The sequence below is a fragment of the Manacus vitellinus genome, unplaced genomic scaffold (assembly GCF_001715985.3).
Source record: "Manacus vitellinus isolate BGI_N305 unplaced genomic scaffold, ASM171598v3 scaffold_1_pilon, whole genome shotgun sequence".
Taxonomy (NCBI): domain Eukaryota; kingdom Metazoa; phylum Chordata; class Aves; order Passeriformes; family Pipridae; genus Manacus; species Manacus vitellinus.
The window spans coordinates 33,823,092-33,838,602 of NW_021939396.1; the positions used below are offsets into that span (position 1 = coordinate 33,823,092).

General features: G+C 36.5%; 1 protein-coding gene across 9 annotated transcripts in view; it reads right to left on the bottom strand.

Moving 5' to 3' along the window:
* The window catches only part of CSPP1 (centrosome and spindle pole associated protein 1), a 64,233-nt gene that overhangs the window by 27,787 nt on the left and 20,935 nt on the right, over nt 1–15,511 (bottom strand). For all 9 annotated transcript variants that reach the window (XM_025895730.1, XM_018079631.2, XM_018079615.2 and 6 more), the window contains 7 exons: nt 12,271–12,353; nt 10,381–10,474; nt 9,353–9,410; nt 5,634–5,824; nt 4,593–4,711; nt 2,198–2,276; nt 1,756–1,876 (listed from right to left, as the gene is read on the bottom strand). In XM_025895730.1, coding sequence (XP_025751515.1) covers nt 1,756–1,876; nt 2,198–2,276; nt 4,593–4,711; nt 5,634–5,824; nt 9,353–9,410; nt 10,381–10,474; nt 12,271–12,353 — 745 coding nt within the window. The remainder of the gene's footprint in view (nt 1–1,755; nt 1,877–2,197; nt 2,277–4,592; nt 4,712–5,633; nt 5,825–9,352; nt 9,411–10,380; nt 10,475–12,270; nt 12,354–15,511) is intronic.

A 15,511-nucleotide genomic window follows, 5' to 3' on the forward strand; every position in this document is an offset into this window, starting at 1 on the left:
TACTGCCTGAAAATCAAACAGGCAAAATTGTACAATACTACAACACTTGCTTCTCTCAACCTGGTATATTTTGTTTAATCAAAACTTAAACTAGAGATGACTCCTAACAATAACTGCCTTAACAGAATGATACACAATTCTATAACCATTGATGAACTAGTTTTCTGCAGTAATACCATATGATGTATGTATGTAACACAGAAATGTTCATACAGATTGTTCTTCCTTATCTTCAAAATCAGGTTACATTTACATAACTACATTTCCTCATAAATGTAACATATACAAAGTGAACAGCTGTTAAAAAGTTCCTCTTCTGCTTAGGGCTTTTCAAACATTAACTACTATCTATGTAACTAAAATATATTACTGTATTTTTCTTAAGTTTGCATGTGCATTAGATAAACTTACTAATTAGATAAATATAGTTAGTATAAACCACTGTGAGAGTGATGAGGCACTGGAACAGGCTGCCCAGAGAAGCTGTGGATGTTCCATCCCTGGAAGTGTTCACGGCCAGTTGGGATAGGGCTCTGAACAACCTGCTCTAATGGTAGGTGTCTCTGTAGGGGGAGGTGGAACAAGATGACCTTTAAGGTCCCTTCCAAGTCTAACCATTCTGTAATTCTATGATTTCCCCTTATCAAGTAGTCGTACAATTTCATTAGAGATATAATGAGTAAACAAAGACCCATCTAGCTCCTTCAACCATTCACAAAAATGGTCAGTCTTGTCAACAGGAAAAAAAAGCAGAATACCTTCTGTTTGCTTTCAACCATAAGCAGCATAATAACTCTGAAAAACTGTATCGTGCAATGTTTATTAGACCTTTGTGTCAAATTGTGCAGCTTCTCATATGGCAAAACAAAATTTACTTAAGCCCATAGTAAAAAAATGCCTTTAGAGAAGCATATGTGCAATATCAGACACTATTCCTAAATGTTTATTTAATTCTTTATTTGACTTGGCTTGGCAGCCTTTCTTTTATCCCTATGCACAATCATAATTAGAACTATAATATTTTTATAGCCATTATTTACCCCCAGCAAAGAAATATATAAAGAATAAGATGAGAAAATATTAAGTGCCACTGAACTGGGTTCTAGCAAAATATCTTGCAAAATAATATGCCTCATTATGGCCAAATAGATTTTATAAACTCCCACAAGGTACAGCAACAAAAGGTCACTAAAATGAGTAGGGGTCTAGGATGTCTACTGGAACAGGGGATTCGAAAAATTTGTCTAGTCTATCAAAAAGGAAGCTAAAAATGGTAAGGCACCACTGCAAACACACTGGAAATAAACATATGGGAAGCTTTTGAATTAGTGTCCAAACGATCATGAAGAACTTACTGAAATTAGACTGTTCCTAATAATTATAGCAATAATGCTCAAAAGCAATCTTTTAGCAGGAATATCACAGCAATATAATCCACTGCCTTTAAGATGCAGGTTCTTATGTTTATGAAAATAATCATACAAAGCTACATGCCTGGAACTAACGTTTGCTGTAAATCTTAACATTCTCTCTGCCTCTGACAAAAAAATTGAAGAGCTTATTGTCTGTTTGAAGAGTTAAAGCAAACTAAAGCAGGGTCTGAGGAACGTGAGGAAAGAAGTGATGAAGGGAGGGAGAGTTAGAAAACTTTTTACTTGTAAGCTAAATAAAAATGTCTGAAAGAGTACTACAGTTACAACCATTGTGTGTTAAAAAATAAAAGAATAAAGAGTCAGAAACTTTATCACTCAGTACCTGCTGTTGTAACTCTTGTTGGTAAGATAATGTTGCCTCTTTGGAAGGCTGTGTTTTTTCTTCAGAAAATATTCCTATGCTTCTTTGTTTGTCTCCTGTATTCCTCTGTCCAATGTTACTTCTGAATTGAAAAACCACACATATAAAAAGAAAACATCACAGGGTCCAGATGGGGGGAATTAAAAAAAAAAAAAATTAAAAATTCCTTAAAAGCTGTTTTCCACAGCCTGGTAGATTATAATCCCAAACATTTTCATAAATTTATATGAAAGTAGGAGTTTGCTGAATTATTGGTTTATTGTTTAGATAGAAATCCTTCATTAGAAGTTTGAAGAGTTGTGTTTAATACATTTTATTTCAAAGGCATGTCCATTCTCAGCAAAATATTCCCAACACAAAAAGATAAATGCAAACAAAGAATATGAATCCAGATAATACTTACACAGATTGCTCTGCTGGGGCTTGATTTAAAGGGGGATCCAGATTAGGAGTAGGCTGCATTCCCATCATACTGGTACCATCTACACAGAAAAAATAAAAATACTATTTTAAATTTTGAATGCTTGGGTATAAATATTTGCCATTACTTAAAAGAACAGAGTTCACTGCTCTAACTCTGTAAATGCAGGATTACTAACAGGACTTTCAGCTTCTATAACAAATTTAGCTAATCCATAATGCCCTCTAAAGCAAGAAATACAACGCCACAGTACAAATCTATTTCTTAAATTCAACTAAACCCCTTTAAATTTTACAAATTACTTCAATAACATATTCTAAAATGAAATAACAAAATAACTCGCTTGATGGTAACACTTGTCCTCATGCTTTCCAAATGTATCATCTAATTACAGTACATCTGGCACCTGTACTCTCACTGAAACAAGACCTGCAGCACCCTGCCACAAGGGGCTTGAAATTACTGTGCTTATTACTGCTCGTGTTCAAGACAATTTCACTGTTCAAATATCAAGCACTAGCAATATTCCAGTTTGAGTAACCAAGCTTTAGGACAACTTAACTCTCATATGTGAATTTCAAGTATTAGTTTCTTTAATACTCTAAACTGTAAGCCATTTTACTCTAGAAGTTTTATGGATAGAAGTTAAAAACAAACACAAACAAACAATAACTACCAAAATAAAATATACAGGAAAAAAACCGAAACCAAACAACCCCATCAAAGTCCCCAAACTTCTGTGAGTTAAAACTGTGGTCTGAAAATAAGATTACAAAGAAAAGATAAAATGCATGGAACTTTTAAATAAGGAAGCAAACAAACAAACAAGTCTTTCTCAAACCCTAAGATATTACATAACAAGATAGGCAGAAATTTACAATGGAGACAGAAAAAAAAAATCCCAAAACTTTTGCTCTTCAGTCTCTACCTTTCCTGAAATTCCCCAGTGCATACAAATACCATTCAAATAAAACTAGTAAAAGAGTTATTTTTGTAAGGGTTTTTTCCCCCCTTTATTTTACCGTTTCTATGAAGGTAGCTGTCCTAGTTAGAGCAGTCAGGACTAGTTCATCACTGCGTGGGTGTAACCCAAACTGTGTATTCTACACCCTCTATGTCATTTCCCAGAAGCTGTTAACAATAGACCGTTTGCAGCAGCTGCCCAGAGCACACCTGACCCCTCAGGCTATAACTGGGTGTTAAAAAGCCTGTGAGATAGGAGGATGTTCCTATCCTCACACCAATGACTCAGGTGTGATAACTCCCCTCCAGGGAGTCATCAGCACCTTCACACCCAGCCTGAGGGGTCATGTCTGCCAATGGGCCACCAAGGATCCCAATTATATCTCACAACTCACAACCACCCCTTGTAGAACTTCCCACCCTGCAGGAGGTACTGGGCATTCCCACTCGAACCTGAGAGTATATAATCTTGGGGTCTTGGGACTTCTGGGCCCCCACTCGTCAGATCCAGAGGAGGACCAGAACCTCGACCAGACTGCGACCAGCACTCTCACCAACAGGTTTTCCTCCCCTTTTACTTTGGACTCAGGGGGGCCACGTGGGGCTCAGCACGGGGGCCAACAAACATCATTCTGTATGTGCCCCAGCGTGCTGGGTTATACATCTGGGTTTTGTAGGTTAAAAACCAATTGTCTGTCTGTATAATTGTATTTACTGTATTATTGTTATTAAATTGTAACTCTGATTTATAATCTCTTTTGAATTGGGTTCAGTTTACCTTTCAGTTTATCTTTAAACCAGCACAGTAGCACAACAAATTTTAAAAAGTATTTCTGCTTTTTCCTCTAAAAAAGCAAAGAAAAGAGAGAAAAAAACCACACCACACAATCCAGTCCCTCCACACACACATCACTATTGTTTCTCTCATGAAATCACTTTTGAAGCACTCAAAGGATAGACCAAAAAAAGTCCTTAAAATACAAAGTTAGAATTCTTTGTACATTATTTTAAGATATTTAATGTATTAATGTTCTAAAAATATTTAAAATTATATCTGAAATTGTAACAACACCAAACATGTAATGAATTATATTAGTTATGTAAATTCAGAAAATAATGTTTTAATTATCAAAATTATAATGAAAATTATAATGCAGGAGGAGTAATGGCTAAGTAGCTGAGACTAGAGCTTGTTCAAGTGATGAACAAGATTTCTGGAAGCCACAGTCGCTTTTGTAGTTGAAAAAAAACTACTTCATTCAAAAACACCATTGGAAAAAAGCCCTTTTCATTCAATTCTAAAAAATTAGTTTGATTTGCTGTCACTAGTTCCACATTATTCATTATTTAACTAGATTAAAAGTAGTCACCTTAATCACTCTAACAACCAATCCACCTAAAATCATCCACTTACAATATGCAAGAGCGGGATCCAGAGGATTCCTAGCCCCATAAAAGTAATATGCGTCATCATAAGGTGTTCTATAGTTGTCTGTCAGAACTGGTGCTGGAGGCGGTGGCAATGGTGCAAGCCTTAAAGAAAAAAGGGACAAAACTCTTTGGTTTGCTGTACAGCTGAAGAGATCATCAAAAGAAGCGAAGTGAGGAAGGAAAAGAGAGGGAGGGAAAGAGAAGGGAGGGGGAATGGGAGTAGAAAGAGAATTCATTATGAAAAAATTCTAATTTAGTTCAGCTGAAGACCTCTCATTAGTGCCGTGCAGAAACAATAAGCCTCAGTAGGGAATTTACCTTCCCTTAGGGAGTAGTACATGAACCCACACTATTCCAGAGATCTAAAGAACATAAAACAAGCACGCCTTCTTTTACTAGCTCAGTTAATGATACTTACTGGTTACATCAGTAACAGTAAATAAAACAAGGCAAGGATTAGTCTCTGGTCAAAGGCTGAGTAGCTCAGCACAGCTTCAGCCACATGCCTGAAGCTCCTTCTCTCTCTCTCAACAGTTTAGCCTCAATCACAGCATCTAATGGACACTGTCCTTGCCTACAGTGCTTTCCTGAGGGATGCACTGTAGGTATCCCTTGGGATATTGCTAACTGACAGGGGCCAAACTCATACCATACCAGCCTTCTGAAAATATGGCCATTGCTGGGCACGTGCCCAAGCATCCTCGCACATGATTCAATATTACAGGCATGGACATAACTTCCACAGTACAACCCTTATCCTATACAAACGCCCACTAGGAGAGAGCTGTCTTCACAGATAATCCAGCCTCCACAGATTTTTCAAAATAAACTGTGAAGAAATTGACATTTAAAGTTTATTCCAGTGCAAAGTAGTCAGTTTTCTTTTAATTGTCAAAATATTGTTTCTACCTCCACCAGTTCCTTGGAGAAGGATCAGTAGCACCACTGAGCTCTACCTCAGCAGCAATAACATGCTTAACATCAATCTTATTTAACATGTAAAACAAACATGATGGTGAAGCACCTGGGAGCTGCTATTTCACCAAGAGTGCTGGCTAGCCCTCTGGGAAAGTCTTTATCACTCTGAAAGTCTTCATTCACTGGAGAGGCTGAAGGGGCAGGCACTGGAGTTTGGAAAGCTACCCTGGGCCTTTCAGGAGGTACTTTCTCTTCAGAAGCTCTTGCTGTGAAGCCAAACTGCTTCAGTCTATTTGGCTAAAAGGGGAAAAAAAAAGGTAAGAGAAGAAAAGAGCATAAACATAAAACCAAAATGAAACGGTTATCTTGTCATTACTAGGAAATATTCTGACCTTCCATTTAGGTTGTTTTAAACACTTCACTGGGTCCCAACTAGCTATTCAAATTTCTAGTAATTGCAGGTTTTTCTCCCAGTGGTTTACTGGGAATCTAATACTACAGGGAAATCTAGGAAGTTTATCATGGATTTACAAAAAACAACCTCTGTGGCAAGTTTCAAGAAGCATACAGTTCTAGCTAATACCCAGAAAAAAGAATATTTCTGTCTGTAGTACAGGTTATCTACAGCTGCCAATTTCTTACACTGACAGAATTGTCACATTATATTAGGCATAGGAAAAGTTTACAAAATCCCTCCCTCCCATCCCAAGACTGAAATGGCTCATAATCACTAAAAACTGAAATCAAACAGATACTGAGACTTTTTCCAATAAACATTTCCTTGCAACACCATTATTTCATTTTTTAAGTTCCTTGTATTTTATTGATTTTTTTCAACCACAACAATTATGAATTTTTGGGGTGGTTCTTTTTCAACATAGAAGTAGCAAATGTTTATTGATAACTGGCAGCCTCAGAAGAAAGTCAAAGGCAACATGCAAATAATGCAAAGGCATGCAAGTCAGTTAGTTTCAGAACTACCCTATCACATCCAGAAAGCTCTTACAGCAACTGCTGTGTGTAACTATTTTAATGTTTATTTAAATAAGTTAATATAATAGAAGAATGGAAACAAATCATACAGTGTATAAGTAAAACAGATTTTGTTCTGAATTCGCTGGTCCTAACATTGCAGTGCTTCAACTAACATGCATTCAGAGAAAGTAATACCAGAAACCAGCTAATTATTAAATATCTAACAGCAAATCATAAACCCTACAATATGGAAGTATTTCAGCAAAATATTAAATCTTTACCTCCTCATCACTTAGCTGCAAGACAGTATATACAAAGTAGTTAGTACTCACCAATCACAAACTACAGCATTAAGATAAAAATTCTCAAAATCTACTTGATTTGCTTGTAACATTTAACTTCAAATTTCTATATGTGAATACAAAAGTAGCTAACAGATACAAGCTACAGCAATTGAAAATTATAATGCAGTCTACAGACTATTTTTTTAACTTGTCTTTTCAAATCCAGTGTCTTGAGCAGGAGAACATTTAAAACAGCCTTTTTCACTAACTTTAATGTGAACTGTTCCCAAAGTGCCCCAGATTTCAGCTCTGTAGCTAATTTCAGATTAGCTGTGGTATTCAGTTCATCCTGGGGACTGTTTCATTTTAAACGAGCCAAAAGTCTACATTTATAGATTCTTAATCAGGCATTGCTATTTAACCAACCTGTAATTAATCAAGAAATCCACCTAATTAGAATCTCTCCCTGAGAGGCAATTTAAAGCTAACAGTGACTGATGCTTAATGAATGCAGCAATTCTACTTAATTGAAGGCTTTCAGCTAAATTAGTGGTTTTAAAACACTGTGCATGCTCTGGACGTGCTCTAGATATAATTTTATTCCCACAACAGGCACTTTTGAGATGCATATGGTATACTGAGTGCTGCAGCAAAGCATGTTTCTGCATAGTCAGCTTTGATTAGACAATACTGTTTACACTGACCTTGCAGCCTGCTGAGCCAAAGGACCCAGCATCCTCTGCTCAGTTTTGTCTCTTTTCCTGCCTGGCTCCCAGCCATATACTCCATCTCTCTCCCTTTCACCATCTGAATCCCTGATCAGCCAGCTGACCTCTCTAAGCCAACTAAAGCAGCAAAAAAGACTCAGATTTTTGCCAGCTAACCAAGCTGACTCAGTTTGCAAAAGGGATCAAACAAGCAAGACAGACACTTTCAGCAGGGAGGGCAGGAACATGCAGCCAGAGCAGTGTTCTCCCTCCCCATTTAGAAGTAAGAATTTTGATTGAGCTTCACTGCTTGTCTGTGCACATTCTCAGCCTCCTGCCTCACATGCTGACTAATAAAATCTTACAGCTATCCACCCACCTTCATTTTCTAGCAAATAGGACCTCCTTTCACCTCTACTGAACCCTCCAGAAATGGCATAAGTTTCTTGCATTCAAAAACACCCAGCACTGCTGATAATTTAAACCAGTTACCAGTTAAATTAATGACCAGTCTATTCTTGATTGAAACAGTTACCAACTCTTCAGCAGCAGATCTCCAAGATGCAATGGCTTCAGGCACATAGCAAACACACATGCAAATCATGCAAGTTCTGCAACAAGCAGTCAGCTACTAGTGCTATAGTGCTGACAACCTACTCCTTGATATATGCTAATCAAAATTTTTAACGTAATCATCACCTTACTAAGGAAGTGGAGACAGCAGGAACTCTGCATCACGTTTTACAAGCAACAAAATATTAAGCATCTTGTTTTTTTACAAAATCCTATGAAAATGCTTGTAATCCTGAACACTACATGGAATCATTTAAAAACAATTACAAATTTGAAATTAAAAACTGATACAGTGAAATCAACTCATCTGCAAAACAACTAGATTTTTTCTTAACTGAAAAAGAGAAAAAACTTTCTGCAGCATACTTTACATTTCCAAGGAAAGGTTACTACTGTGTGCATGTAAACAGGCTAGCAATGGACACTAAGTATTTTTTTTATGATAATCACTGCCTGTTCAAAATTTCCACTTGGTCACTGCACAAGAAAATGTTCAATAACTTCCATGAAAATACTTTCCTCTTAAGCTGACAGCATGTGTAACAAGTTACAGCCTGTGCTGGTTTTGGCTGGGATAGAGTTAACTTTCTTCAAAGTGGCTGTTATGGGGCTATACTTTGGATTTGTGCTGAACACAGGGTTGGTAATATAGTGATGTTTTTTGTTATTGCAGAGCAGTGCTTACGCAGAGGTAAGGCCTTTTCTGCTTTTCATACTGACACGCTGGTGAGGAGACTGGAGGTGCATGGGAGGTTGGGACAGCTGCCCCCAGCTGACCAAAGGGACATTCCAGACCATATGACATCATGCTCATTATATGATGTGGGGGCAAGAAGAAGGGAGGGATGTTCAGAGTGATGGTGTTTGTCTTCCCAAGTCACCATCATGTGTGATGGGGCCCGGCTCTCCTGGAGATGCCTGCCCATGAGAAGCAGAGAACTAATTCCTTGTGTTACTTTGTTTGTGTGTGCACCTTTTGCTTTCCCTATTAAACTGTCTTTCTCTCAACCTATGAGTTTTCTAGCTTTTATCCTTCCTATTTTCTCCCCAGTCCCACTGGGGGGGGATTGAGTAAGTGGCTGTGTTGGGCTTGGCTGCTGACTGGGATTAAACCACGACACAGCCTTATCATCCTTGGTTTCAATTTTGTTCTATTCTGATGCCCTATTAAAAAAAAAACCAAAACAATCAGCATTTATCATTTTATAGAAGCCCTACAGAGTTTTGTGACTGAGCAAGAAAAAAGGAAAAGTCTATATAGGTGAAAGAAAATCCAAGTTTCTTACCTTCTTTTCTGGGTCATGAGCTCCAGAAGCAGCAACTAAGAGCTCAAGTTCCTTCTCACTGTTTTGTTGGGGATTTTTTTTTTAAAAAAAAGGATCATATCAGAAAGCAGTAACAACTATACTCATTCTTTCAAAGCATAGAGCTCACAACTTTGTAGCTAAAATAACTCCGAAAATACAGGATAACAGAAGACAGTAATCCACTTGAATTCTTCTGGAGTCAGTGAAGGAAACTGTGTAATATTTTAAATAAACAGAACTCTCAAGAAGCATCTGGCTACCATCTATTCCACCTAATAAAAATCCAACTACCATAAAAGGACAAATCACCACAAACCTGTTTACTACAACTTTTCAGGACATTTCTTAAAATTTATCTTTATTCACATTCAAGAAGTTAGTATTAAATACATTGAAATGACTGATTCAAAATTGCAGCAATAAATACTATTTTGTAATTTCTGGGCTCAGGTTTGTTTAGCATGCAGAATTTTTCATCATAGTGAAACTGCCAATACTAACTTATTTTTAATTCCTTATCCCTTCACTAATATCACTGTGTGTTTTTATGTATCCATACTGTTATTCAGTAGGCAGCTGCTAATAGGTAAGGAAGAAATTAATATTTTATTATTCTGCATAAGCCACATGGTCAAGTGCTTCAAAAATAAGAGGTTACTTTCCTAAATTGGAGGGCAAAAACAAGACTAATATTCAACTTTGCCAAGTAGTTAGACACTCCCACACCAGCAAAAAAGATAACTTCAGTCAAAGCTTCGTTACCCTGAAGAAACTAAAATCATTTTTTAAAAATGAAAAAATATCTGGGTTTTCTTTGTCCCATTGAGAGCTGGTGAATTTGATTATTAGAAACTAAAGCTCTCACGGCAACGAGTTTAATTGAATGCAATATTACCTCACTACCTGGAATTCCTCAGTTACGAATTTTTCTCTTACCACATTGAATTAATGAAATGCCTCCAAATTCCAGCCACTATCTTTAAAAAAATATAGTAACTTTCCATTACCGTCTTTTATTTCGCTGTTGCTCAGCCATCTGTTCCATCAGCTCTCGCCTGTATTTCTCCTTTCTCCTTTGGAGAAGTTCTCGGTCCTGACCACCTAATGGGAATGACCACACATTCGTGTAAATGCTCCACAAAATACACAAAAGGTACTGAACAAAACCACTGACTTTCAGTCAATTTAAAACCTGAAACACAGCAGAGTATATGAACACTGGATCTTTACTGACTAAAAAAAATAGATAGTTTTAATAAACAGTTCGTTTGGAGTATGATGATCAAAACTACTAAAATTTTCATTATTATTTTCTCAGTTTGCCTGATTTTGTATAGTCAGGAAGCTACAAATTTCAAAGCTATGTGATAAAACAGCAACTAAAAAAAGTTAGTTGTTTTTTTTTCCCTCTAATGCACAACTAAGGAAGATACACTACAGCACTCCAAAACTATGATGCACTGCTCAGGATACAAAAGGAAAGTTAAAACTGAAGAGATTCAAGCCCACAGGGAGGAAAGCAAATTCCTCCACTTCTAGAACGATTGCCATGACTACTAAGAATTAGCAAAGAACTGGGAGATGTGTGTATGCAAAGGGAAACAGTGATAACACCCCAGACGGATTTTAAGGAACCCAAAAAACTTTCAACTTTTGGTAGTACCCTCAGAATAAGTGTGGAGGTGTTCTATTATTTTACAAACAAAACAATAAAAACCATCATCACTACTTTCTGTACAGTACAACTATCAGACACAGGAACTCCTAACATACTCCATACACAAAGTCACTGTGGATCTCTAGTAAAGTTGACCCAAACAATAAAGAGAAGAAAGTTGGAAAGAAATAAAATAAAAGCCAAATCAACAACAACAGCAAAACCTGATGCATGACTGACTGACTTTTTTATTCAACTATTGTGCTGGAACTGTAAAGTGACCAAAATGTGCAAGATAACCTCACAGTTTGTGATTTTGAGAGAGTCTGAAATCACTTCTCATTTTCAAAAATTTCAAGTTTTAATTTACTTAATCTTTATACAACACAGCTAACAATACTCTTCTAACCAGAACTGCCAGGAATACAAATTCACAACTCTGTATACTCGAGTTACCACAAATGAGATGACTGGACAGACCAGAGACTGACCACCACAATACCACTGTTTTAATGCTGCCTTTAAACAGTTCCAAAAAACTTTACCTGCTACATATAGCACTGAAGATCAGGTAAGTTCAAATGAAAGAATAAACAGAAATTATTCTGACAACTGTTAATCAATCCTTTCATAATTCAAACCTAGCTTGCCTTCAAAAGCTCCCATCTAAAGAACTACTACTGCAGTTCATTTATTCTTATCTTATAATTTTCTGAATTCAGCTAGGAATGCTATGCCTTTTACAGTATTTCTCTCAATTACTCTCCACACTAATGTTCCCTGCTAAATTTTTATGGCTATGTTTAAGCAGTAAGAGATGATCAGAATCATTTATTCTTGCCCAAGGTTGTGAAAATTACCATTTTCCATACTTCTGCAATTAAAATTCACTATAAAGTTGTGTCTTTAACAATACAGAGGTTAAGACTTCTCCTATGCTTCATTTTGTAAAAAAAAAAAAAAAAATTTAATTACATATCTAGACCTTAAGCTGTTAATGATATCTAAGAAGAAACTTGGGCTCTTCAAAATTAATCAGAAAGTCCGGTTGCATTAAGGGGAAAAACATGTTTTTCTTTATTTTTTCTATGTCAATAGTATTTATTTACCTGTCTTGGAGACAACTAGCACAAGGGGGAAAACAAAAGCTCATTTTTCTAGGTTTTAATTATTCACAGGGAAAAATAATATATGCAAGGAAAGTTGAACCCAGTGTCATTAGTTAGGTTCTTATACATACCAAGAACAAGGCCTGTTCTATACTGCATTTCAGCTGCAGACCTGGCCTCCTCATTAGCTGAAGGATGAATCTGTACCTGATTTCTGGCAGAGGCAAAAAAGAAAACCAAGCGATTAAACTCAAGAATTTCTTTCACAGTCTGTGTGAAACATGATAGATGCACTTAGGGCACTGTGTGATACATATATGAAAAACAGCTTTCCAACAATCCAAAGAAATAGCAGGAGCAAAAGCAAAAACTGCCTGGCAAGAAGACGCTTCTTACAGTTCCCATTTGCCTGTGGTTTCTCCAGCCATCAGCAACACTGACTCAGTTGAGCACTTCAACCATGTTGACAGACTGCATGGTGCCAGTCAAGTTTATGTAAGGGCTTTACAAGTGTTCTGCTTCTGCCTCACACACTTAAATCACTTCAGGACTTGCAAAACCAAGACAACAGGAAAAAAAGGAATTTTAAAACTACTATCAAAAAAGGATTCCCCATTATATGAATCAATAAAAGTCTTCAGTTGGAGAAATAGGTGATCTATTGATTCAAAAAGAAAACTGGCATGCAAGCTTCAATGGCTGTTCTCAGAGGAAACATGTTTTTCTTGTTATACTAGCTGCAGGAAAAACTATCAGCCATTTCAGATAACATACCATGGATTTTAAATTAACATTTTCCTTTCATCATGATTTTGTAGTGCAGTTATCAGAAGAATACACAGTATAACACATCTAGAATCTCCAGTTCTTGAGATCTGCTACATACATGCTCTCTCCTTTAATTCGTCTTCATAATCTACAGGTATGTCTCTTACTATTCCATTCAGACAGGGCCTTAAAGAAACTGAAAATATTCAGCTATGCTTGCCTAAAAACATCCAATCTGAAATGGAAGGTCCAGTAGTTTCATGTAAATGTATTTTCAGCCTGACTGCACACTGGACAGCAGAACCAGTTCTGAAAATATCACACAAAATTTCTAGAAGTAATTCACTTTGCTAGCACAGTGAAGTCAGCTCTTTGTCAGGAGTGTGAATTCCCAAGCCTGCTTTCATGCAACCTTTAACTGTTGAGCCTGGTTAAGAGTTTTGAGAGCTGAAGGGCTTTTGACATTCACACTGCATTAATTGTAACAGATCTTGCTGCTCTTAATCCCCAGGAGCTAACAAAGTCTACAATAGGTTTTGATGCACAGCTATTGGGCAAGTCTGGTGAAACAACCAATTCAGATATGAAAAGCTTCTTTAATGACAACCTACCCTTCACTATGCACCTGATAGAATTTAAAAGGGAGAGGTGACTTTTGATCAAGATAAAAGACAGGAAACATGGTGAATACAAAAATTCAGGAGCTAAAATTTGAGTTATCTACATATGAAGTGATATGATTGAAACTTCAAGTAACTTCAAAGATGCCAAATATTGTATGAACACAAGAGAGCTGTTCCTAAAATGATCTGGGGGAGTTGAATTTATAAGCTTTTCTTGTCTTGCAAAATAACAACTCTTTATTGTGGACTTCAAGTTATCTCAACAAAATAAGACAAGAATAGGTATTCAATGAAAAATAAAGTACCTAACAAATGCTAACAAAATCATATATTTTCCAGAGTTGGAAAGAACCACAGACTTCCTATTTAGCAAACAAAAAAAATCAAAAAAACCCATAGGTAAACATGCAAAAAGCCTCATCTCTTACGCAAAAAGAACCACAGGTCTTCCGTAATTGAAATAAAAGCCAATAATCAAAGGCAAAAGGAAGCAAGCAGATTATTAAACATTGATGTGGCATCATAACAACCCAAAAAAAAACGACATGAAAGAACAACATCCACCCTCTTTGCATAACATGATCTCCTTTCATGATCAAGATCATCTTTTTGATGATGATCAATCTGCTCCTTATGAGGCTGGTCATGTAAGACAAATGCAGCTAGGAAAGAGAAAGCCCAGTCCGTAGTGTAATGAAAGGATGCAGGGAGGAAGCAAAGAAACAAACCTTAGGATTCAAAAGGCAACCTTTTTTTGTAGAAAGCAGCAAGTTCAGCAAGGCAGGCCCAGACATATTGGCCCAAATCAATCAAGAAGCTGTTGTCTCCTGTTCATAGGATGCACCTGACAGCTGGCAATGGATTAAAGCATTCCACCCTTAAGAACCAAAATATTTTGCAATTCTTCTCACTTCCCTGGCACCATTTCTATTTGTTGAAATATGCCACGGTTCTTGTGCCTCCATCAAAACAGAAGCCTTTCTGAAAAGTCTTGTTATGAAAAGCTGCCCCTCAAAACTAATAAATCCCATTTAGGAACATAAGGACTTTAGCACAAAAAACAAAAATATGCCTCCTTATGAATTTAGTTTCTGTCATGAACCACATGTGTTCTGGAAAAGTTGACTTTGCCTGAAATAAAAAAAAAATACTAACTCTTCAGAAGCTGAGCTGTCAATAAGAGATGTATTTCTCCTTGAAAAGAGACTGAATGTAGTTCAGAGGAGGTTAAGCGGAGCTCCTTGCAAAGGAGAAAAAAGTACTAGATTAAAAAACACATTTAATAAAAAAATACTGAAAATTAATTTTTAATAAACATTCAGTAATAGAAAATACACCAACAAAATCCCAAAGAACTTCATGTACAAATTTAAGTTCAGGTCATTCAGGTGGTGGTCCAGCAACTGCTTTTAAGAAGACGCACCAAGTTTGCCAATAGCAAAGATAAGACTATCTTCTATATTTTCTTTTAAAAGAAAACTGGAACTAAAGCTGTTTCAGAGGCCTCTCTGAATAAGCATTGAATTGCCTAGTGATATATTGATCACAGATACATTATATAAGCACCATCCACATTTTCTGAAATAATTAATAACTAGTATACTTCTATTCAACATGATGTCTAGTGTTGGTTCAAACACTATGCTTGCTGATCGTTTATCTATATAATTCTGTATAAATTTTTTGAGAAACAAACCGTTATCAAATGGTTATTTTTATATTTTAAATATTAGACTGTGTCCAACTGCATTAGACAGTGGTAAACAGCTACCTAATAAAAAGAGGACGTTCATCCTTCTGGGTATAAATTAACACAGATTATTAAACTTGCTGTTAGTCTCAAAAATACTTTGGTTATCTTTGTTAGACATCAAGTTTAGTTTCTAATATTTTTTCTTTCTGAAAAGCTATAGGACAAGCTGACTCTACCCTAAAACCTTCAATTTTGTCTTCTCTGAATCTCATTCAGCAGAAAACAGGC